The following is an 8,813-nucleotide window of genomic DNA, read 5'->3' as shown; positions in this document are numbered from 1 at the left end:
CTGCCTCCAACTGCCCAGTAGCGTCCTTCACGAGCCTCCTCCACTGAGGCCGATCTTGACACCGCTGGTACCAGTCATCGGCAAGTCCACTCAGCTCCACGTCCTCCTGTACCACATCACTCCATCTCTTCTCTAGCCCGTGCCGCGCCCGTTTAGCCCCCTCGATCCGGCCGAACAAAAGCTGTTTAGGCATGCGGTGGCTGGGCATGCGGGCTACATGACCCAGCCAACGCAGCCTTGCCTGCCGGAGGAGCTCACTGATGGGACTTTGCCCAGATCTTTCAAGGACTTGTGAGCTCCTCACACAATCCAGCCTGGTTAAACCCAGGATGGATCGTAGGCAGGCCAGCCTAAATGTTTCCAACCGGCGAAGATGCTCCACTAGGGGGGTCCACGTTTCGCAAGCATAGAGAAGGGAGGGAATGACCGTGGCCGAGAAGACCTGAAGCTTCGTGCGGAGCGACAGACCAGGTAGCTTCCACACAGCGTTACGCAACCGATGAAAAGATATTGCCGCTCGACTGATTCGGAGTGAGACCTCTGCTGATAAACTGGAGCCGGTCATGAGCACACTGCCCAGGTATGGGAAACTCTCTACTCTCTCCACAACTGCCCCATCACCGATTGGGAGTTGTGGGGGCGGAGTGCCCGATGGTACAAAATACCCAGGCAGGTGCTTAGTTTTGGTGGGGCTGATGGTAAGGCCCCACCTCTTAGTGGCACGCTCCAGTCTCAGCAGCAGCGTCTCCAACTCCTCTTCTGAATGAGCAGCTATTACCAAATCATCGGCATACATAACGTGGTTGACCAATAGGGAGCCATCCCTTGATCGCACCCGGGCGTCGATCAGCCTCCCATTGTATCTGTACCAAATGGTAATTCCCCCGGTACAGCTATTGAAGGCTTCACGAACTACGCAGTCGAAATAGATGTTAAATAATGTGGGAGCCAGAGGACATCCCTGTCGCACCCCAAGGTGTACAGGGAAAGGCTCCGACTCCCGGCCACGTAGTTTTACCCGGGCCCGCTCACCATCATGAAGGTCCTTAATGATCGTGAGCAGAGGGTCAGGGACTCCGAAAGCACGAAGAACAACCCAGAGCCCAGTCCTACTGATGGTATCATAGGCCTTGACCAGGTCAATAAAGCAGAGATGTAGGTCTTTTTGGAATTCCCTACACCTCTGCTGTAGCAGACGGACAGAAAATATGGCATCTGTGCAGGACCGCCCTTTCCTGAAACCACATTGGGGCTCCGCAAGCCTCTCCTCAGCATGCCTAGCAAGGCGATGTTGAATAATCCTTGCCAGGACCTTACCCGGCACACTGAGGAGTGAGATGCCCCTGTAGTTGTTACAGTCGGTACGGTCCCCCTTCTTAAAGAGGGGGACCACCAGGGCATCCTTCCAGTCCTGCGGAACCCGTCCAGTGGTCCAGACTGTTGTTATGATGTCATATAGGGCAGTCTGTGCACAAACGCCACCCTCCCTCAGCATTTCGCCTGGGAGATCATCTCTGCCCGGTGCCTTCCCTGGTCTCAGACTCCGGATCGCCCTCAGTACTTCCTCAACAGCCGGTACCTCAGCCAGCCACTCACAGGGGGTGACCTCTTCCAATATTTGAGGCACCGCAGCCTCAGCAGGGTTATCCCCACTTTGTGCCATGATGTTTTCCTGGCTGAGAGATTTTCCCTCCCCCAGGACCTCACAGAAATGCTCAGCAAATCTGCAAACCTGTTCCTGGGGGTCGGAGATTGGATCACCGTTTTTTCCTCTAATGATGGTAATAGGTGTGGCGCTGCAGGTTACTTTTTTGATGGAGTTAAATAGTGATTTGTGATCGCGGGCCACTGAGGCAGACTCCATCTCCTCAGCAACCCGCGACCACCACCCATCCTTACAGCGCTTCACGGCTCTCCGAACCTCCGAGCGAAGACTGCGGTAAACCTCCTCATTCTCTGACGTGGGATGCTGTAGGCGATGAGAGTGGGCCTGTCGCTTTTTCTCAATTAACCTGAACACCTCCTCCGTCAGCCAGGGTTCCCGGGGAGGTCTGGACCGCGTACCCAAAGCAGCCATTGCAGCTGCATGAGTCACAGTCTTAAACCTCGCCCATTTACCCTCGACATCAGGTGGAGTGGGGGACGATGCCAACCCCAGCTGCAAGCGATGATGAAATTCTCGCTTGCAACTTTCATCAGCTAACTTAGACCAGGCCACTTTTGGTTGGAATGGGATCCTGGGTGTACACCCACCACCGAAGTGGAAGAATGGCAGGCGCATCTTACAGATGACTAGTCGATGGTCAGAGGGCAGATCAGCTCCACGGTAGGTCCTGGTGTCAAGGACATGGGCTCGCATCCGCTGGTCCGTCACTACGTAGTCCAGCAGATGTTCTTGCTTGGACCCGGCATGCATCCATGATGTTGTGTGGATGCGCCGATGCCGGAAGAGCGTGTTGGTAATTACAAGCCCATGGGCTGCACAAAAATCTAGCAGCCTCCTGCCGTTGTTATTGAGCTGATCTGGCCCATGCCTTCCAATCACTCCAGACCAGGTGCCAGTATCATGACCAACTCGGGCATTGAAGTCACCCAACAAGATGACTCTGTCCCGAGTGGCCACTTTAGCCAGCACCTGTGACAGGAGGTCATAGAAAGCGTCCGACTCATCGGCTTTGCCTGCATCCCTCCACAGATGTTCGTCTTCGGTGGGGGCTTAAGTAACCACGACCACCACTCCTCGCCTCTGGTTGATGGGAAGGCGAGCCCAAAGTAGCCTGGGGCTTACAGCTTCCCACACCTCACCGCCACGCTCCCATGCCCCCTTCATTCTTTTGTTCAGAAGAAGAGCCACACCCTGTTGTTTGGCAGTCTCCTGCCCCGAGTAGAGGACTGTCCACCCCTCATGGTGGCAGGAGCCAGAACCGGTCCACCGGACCTCCTGAATGCCACAGAGATCCAGGCGGTACCGGTCCAGCTCCCGACAGAGGAGTGGCAGCCTCTCCTCTGCAGTGAGCGTTCGAACATTCCACGTGGCCATCCGCAATGGTTTTTCGTTGTTTCTGGAGGAGCCCCGAGGGTTAAAATTCAATCTCCTGGCTCCGCCAAATGGGGTTTGGCCAGGAGACGTCATAAAAGCCTGACCCCCCGGGGCCTCCGGCACAAGCTTATTAATTACAGGTTTATGTTTACTTCGTAGTTTAGTGGTGGTTAATTGAAGGTGGAGGGGTTACCAGCCCCTCGCACCCGTCCAGAGCCCCCGTTTAGCCACTGTGGTGGTCACAGACGCCATGAGGGGAGAGGCCAATGGGCATTGGCCCTCCCCCCACAGCACTGCCCACGACAATGTTGCCCGTCCGGCACCGCGAGGAGGTAGGAGGTTGTTTTGTGACACACACACACAGTGACACACTCATAGTATACACACACAGTGACACACACACACAGTGACACACACAGTGACACACACACACAGTGACACACACAGTGACACACACACACAGTGACACACTCATAGTATACACACACACAGTGACATACACACACAGTGACACACTCATAGTATACACACATAGTGACACACACACACAGTGACACACACACAGTGACACACACACACAGTGACACACACACAGTGACACACACACACAGTGACACACACATAGTATACACACACAGTGACATACACACACAGTGACACACACACAGTGACACACACATAGTATACACACACAGTGACACACACACACAGTGACACACACATAGTATGCACACACAGTGACACACACACACAGTGACACACTCATAGTATACACACACAGTGACACACACACACAGTGACACACACACACAGTGACACACACACACAGTGACACACACACAGTGACACACACACACAGTGACACACACACACAGTGACACACACACACAGTGACACACTCATAGTATACACACACAGTGACACACACACACAGTGACACACACACACAGTGACACACACACACAGTGACACACACACACAGTGACACACTCATAGTATACACACACACACAGTGACACACTCATAGTATACACACACAGTGACACACACACACTGTGACACACACACACAGTGACACACACACACAGTGACACACACACACAGTGACACACACACACAGTGACACACTCATAGTATACACACACAGTGACACACACACACAGTGACACACACACACAGTGACACACACACACAGTGACACACACACACAGTGACACACTCATAGTATACACACACACACAGTGACACACTCATAGTATACACACACAGTGACACACACACACTGTGACACACACACACAGTGACACACACACACAGTGACACACACACACAGTGACACACACACACAGTGACACACTCATAGTATACACACACAGTAACACGAGAAACCACTCTGATGATGATAATGATATGCACTGTCCTTGAAGTTGATTGGTTTTGTTTGCATTTTGACTGCTTGTGTTGTGGTCATTGCAAACACGATGCCTTGTATAAAGGTGTCAGTTTTGTACCAGTCTAAAAGGGTTAAAAACCTATCACTATATTTTGTCACTGCTAAAGGAGATGTCTCACAGTGATAATTAATTAGTGAATGATAATTAATTGGTGAATGTTAATTAATTAATTGCAGGTCACTCTGAGTGGAGAGGAAATCCTGCGTCTCAGCAGCCCGGAAACAAAGTCTACGCTGGCAGAGGTGCTCGCACTTGCCGTGGGTGAGTCACTCACTCAGCTACTCACTCAGCTACTCACTCAGCTACTCACTCAGCTACTCACTCAGCTACTCACTCAGCTACTCACTCAGCTACTCACTCAGCTACTCACTCAGCTACTCACTCAGTCACTCACTCAGTCACTCAGCTACTCACTCAGCTACTCACTCAGCTACTCACTCAGCTACTCACTCACTCAGCTACTCACTCACTCACTCAGCTACTCACTCACTCACTCAGCTACTCACTCAGCTACTCACTCACTCAGCTACTCACTCACTCACTCAGCTACTCACTCAGCTACTCACTCACTCAGATACTCACTCAGCTACTCACTCACTCAGATACTCACTCAGCTACTCACTCAGCTACTCACTCAGCTACTCACTCACTCAGCTACTCACTCAGCTACTCACTCACTCAGCTACTCACTCACTCAGTCACTCACTCAGTCACTCAGCTACTCACTCAGCTACTCACTCACTCAGCTACTCACTCAGCTACTCACTCAGCTACTCACTCAGCCACTCACTCAGCTACTCACTCACTCACTCAGCTACTCACTCAGCCACTCACTCAGCTACTCACTCAGCTACTCACTCACTCAGCTACTCACTCAGCTACTCACTCAGCTACTCACTCAGCTACTCACTCAGCTACTCACTCACTCAGCTACTCACTCAGCTACTCACTCAGCTACTCACTCAGCTACTCACTCAGCTACTCACTCACTCAGCTACTCACTCAGCTACTCACTCAGTCACTCACTCACTCAGCTACTCACTCAGTCACTCACTCAGCTACTCACTCAGCTACTCACTCAGCTACTCACTCACCCACTCACTCACTCAGCTACTCACTCAGCTACTCACTCAGCTACTCACTCAGCTACTCACTCAGCTACTCACTCACTCAGCTACTCACTCACTCAGCTACTCACTCAGCTACTCACTCACTCAGCTACTCAGCTACTCACTCAGCTACTCAGCTACTCACTCAGCTACTCACTCACTCAGCTACTCACTCACTCAGCTACTCACTCAGCTACTCACTCACTCAGCTACTCACTCAGCTACTCACTCAGGTACTCACTCAGCTACTCACTCACTCAGCTACTCACTCAGCCACTCAGCTACTCACTCAGCTACTCACTCAGCTACTCACTCACTCAGCTACTCACTCAGCTACTCACTCAGCTACTCACTCACTCAGATACTCACTCACTCAGCTACTCACTCACTCAGCTACTCACTCAGCTACTCACTCAGCTACTCACTCACTCAGATACTCACTCACTCAGCTACTCACTCACTCAGCTACTCACTCACTCACTCAGCTACTCACTCAGCTACTCACTCACTCACTCAGCTACTCACTCAGCTACTCACTCACTCACTCAGCTACTCACTCAGCTACTCACTCAGCTACTCACTCAGCTACTCACTCAGCTACTCACTCAGCTACTCACTCACTCAGCTACTCACTCACTCAGCTACTCACTCAGCTACTCACTCAGCTACTCACTCACTCAGCTACTCACTCACTCAGCTACTCACTCAGCTACTCACTCACTCAGCTACTCACTCACTCAGCTACTCACTCAGCTACTCACTCACTCAGCTACTCACTCAGCTACTCACTCTCTCAGCTACTCACTCAGCTACTCACTCAGCTACTCACTCACTCAGCTACTCACTCAGCTACTCACTCAGCTACTCACTCAGCTACTCACTCAGCTACTCACTCAGCTACTCACTCACTCAGCTACTCACTCACTCACTCAGCTACTCACTCAGCTACTCACTCACTCACTCAGCTACTCACTCAGCTACTCACTCACTCAGCTACTCACTCACTCACTCACTCAGCTACTCACTCAGCTACTCACTCAGCTACTCACTCAGCTACTCACTCAGCTACTCACTCAGCTACTCACTCACTCAGCTACTCACTCACTCACTCAGCTACTCACTCAACTACTCACTCAGCTACTCACTCACTCAGCTACTCACTCACTCAGCTACTCACTCAGATACTCACTCAGCCACTCACTCACTCAGCTACTCACTCAGATACTCACTCACTCAGCTACTCACTCAGATACTCACTCAGCCACTCACTCACTCAGCTACTCACTCAGATACTCACTCAGCTACTCACTCAGATACTCACTCAGCTACTCACTCACTCAGCTACTCACTCAGATACTCACTCAGCTACTCACTCACTCAGCTACTCACTCACTCACTCAGCTACTCACTCAGCTACTCACTCACTCAGCTACTCACTCACTCACTCAGCTACTCACTCAGCTACTCACTCAGCTACTCACTCAGCTACTCACTCACTCAGCTACTCACTCAGCTACTCACTCAGCTACTCACTCAGCTACTCACTCACTCACTCAGCTACTCACTCAACTACTCACTCAGCTACTCACTCACTCAGCTACTCACTCACTCACTCAGCTACTCACTCAGCTACTCACTCAGCTACTCACTCAGCTACTCACTCACTCAGCTACTCACTCAGCTACTCACTCAGCTACTCACTCAGCTACTCACTCAGCTACTCACTCACTCAGCTACTCACTCACTCAGCTACTCACTCAGCTACTCACTCAGCTACTCACTCACTCAGCTACTCACTCACTCAGCTACTCACTCAGCTACTCACTCACTCAGCTACTCACTCAGCTACTCACTCTCTCAGCTACTCACTCACTCAGCTACTCACTCAGCTACTCACTCAGCTACTCACTCAGCTACTCACTCAGCTACTCACTCACTCAGCTACTCACTCAGCTACTCACTCAGCTACTCACTCAGCTACTCACTCACTCAGCTACTCACTCAGCTACTCACTCAGCTACTCACTCAGCTACTCACTCAGCTACTCACTCACTCATCTACTCACTCACCCACTCACTCACCCACTCAGCTACTCACTCAGCTACTCACTCAGCTACTCACTCACTCAGCTACTCACTTAGCTACTCACTCACTCAGCTACTCACTCAGCTACTCACTCAGCTACTCACTCAGCTACTCACTCACTCAGCTACTCACTCAGCTACTCACTCAGCTACTCACTCACTCAGCTACTCACTCACTCAGCTACTCACTCACTCAGCTACTCACTCAGCTACTCACTCACTCAGCTACTCACTCAGCTACTCACTCACTCAGCTACTCACTCAGCTACTCACTCACTCAGCTACTCACTCAGCTACTCACTCAGCCACTCAGCTACTCACTCAGCTACTCACTCAGCGACTCACTCACTCAGCGACTCACTCAGCGACTCACTCAGCGACTCACTCAGCGACTCACTCAGCGACTCACTCAGCTACTCACTCACTCAGCTACTCACTCAGCTACTCACTCACTCAGCTACTCACTCAGCTACTCACTCAGCTACTCACTCATCTACTCACTCAGCTACTCACTCAGCTACTCACTCACTCAGCTACTCACTCAGCTACTCACTCAGCTACTCACTCAGCTACTCACTCACTCAGCTACTCACTCACTCAGCTACTCACTCACTCAGCTACTCACTCAGCTACTCACTCATCTACTCACTCACTCAGCTACTCACTCAGCTACTCACTCAGCTACTCACTCACTCAGCCACTCACTCACTCAGCTACTCACTCAGCTACTCACTCAGCTACTCACTCGCTCAGCTACTCACTCAGCTACTCACTCAGCTACTCACTCACTCAGCTACTCACTCACTCAGCTACTCACTCAGCTACTCACTCAGCTACTCACTCACTCAGCTACTCACTCAGCTACTCACTCAGCTACTCACTCACTCAGCTACTCACTCACTCAGCTACTCACTCAGCTACTCACTCAGCTACTCACTCACTCAGCCACTCACTCACTCAGCTACTCACTCAGCTACTCACTCAGCTACTCACTCGCTCAGCTACTCACTCAGCTACTCACTCAGCTACTCACTCACTCATCTACTCACTCACCCACTCACTCACTCAGCTACTCACTTAGCTACTCACTCACTCAGCTACTCACTCAGCTACTCACTCAGCTACT

The 8,813-nt window shown here is 51.4% G+C and overlaps 1 protein-coding gene across 1 annotated transcript in view; it reads left to right on the top strand.

Annotated features, from left to right (window-relative positions):
* Window positions 1-4,670: 4,670 nt before the first annotated feature.
* The window catches only part of TSFM (Ts translation elongation factor, mitochondrial), a gene marked incomplete at its 5' end in the record, with an annotated part of 9,360 nt that continues 5,217 nt past the window's right edge, over window positions 4,671-8,813 (top strand). The window contains one exon of the mRNA XM_078884930.1: window positions 4,671-4,755. Within this exon, the coding sequence (XP_078741056.1) occupies window positions 4,671-4,755 (85 nt within the window). The remainder of the gene's footprint in view (window positions 4,756-8,813) is intronic.

Source organism: Lampetra fluviatilis, unplaced genomic scaffold, assembly GCF_964198595.1.
Source record: "Lampetra fluviatilis unplaced genomic scaffold, kcLamFluv1.1 SCAFFOLD_279, whole genome shotgun sequence".
Classification (NCBI taxonomy): Eukaryota; Metazoa; Chordata; class Hyperoartia; order Petromyzontiformes; family Petromyzontidae; genus Lampetra; species Lampetra fluviatilis.
The sequence above is the reverse complement of the archived record's forward strand: the minus strand, read 5'-3'. Positions and strand labels throughout refer to the sequence as shown.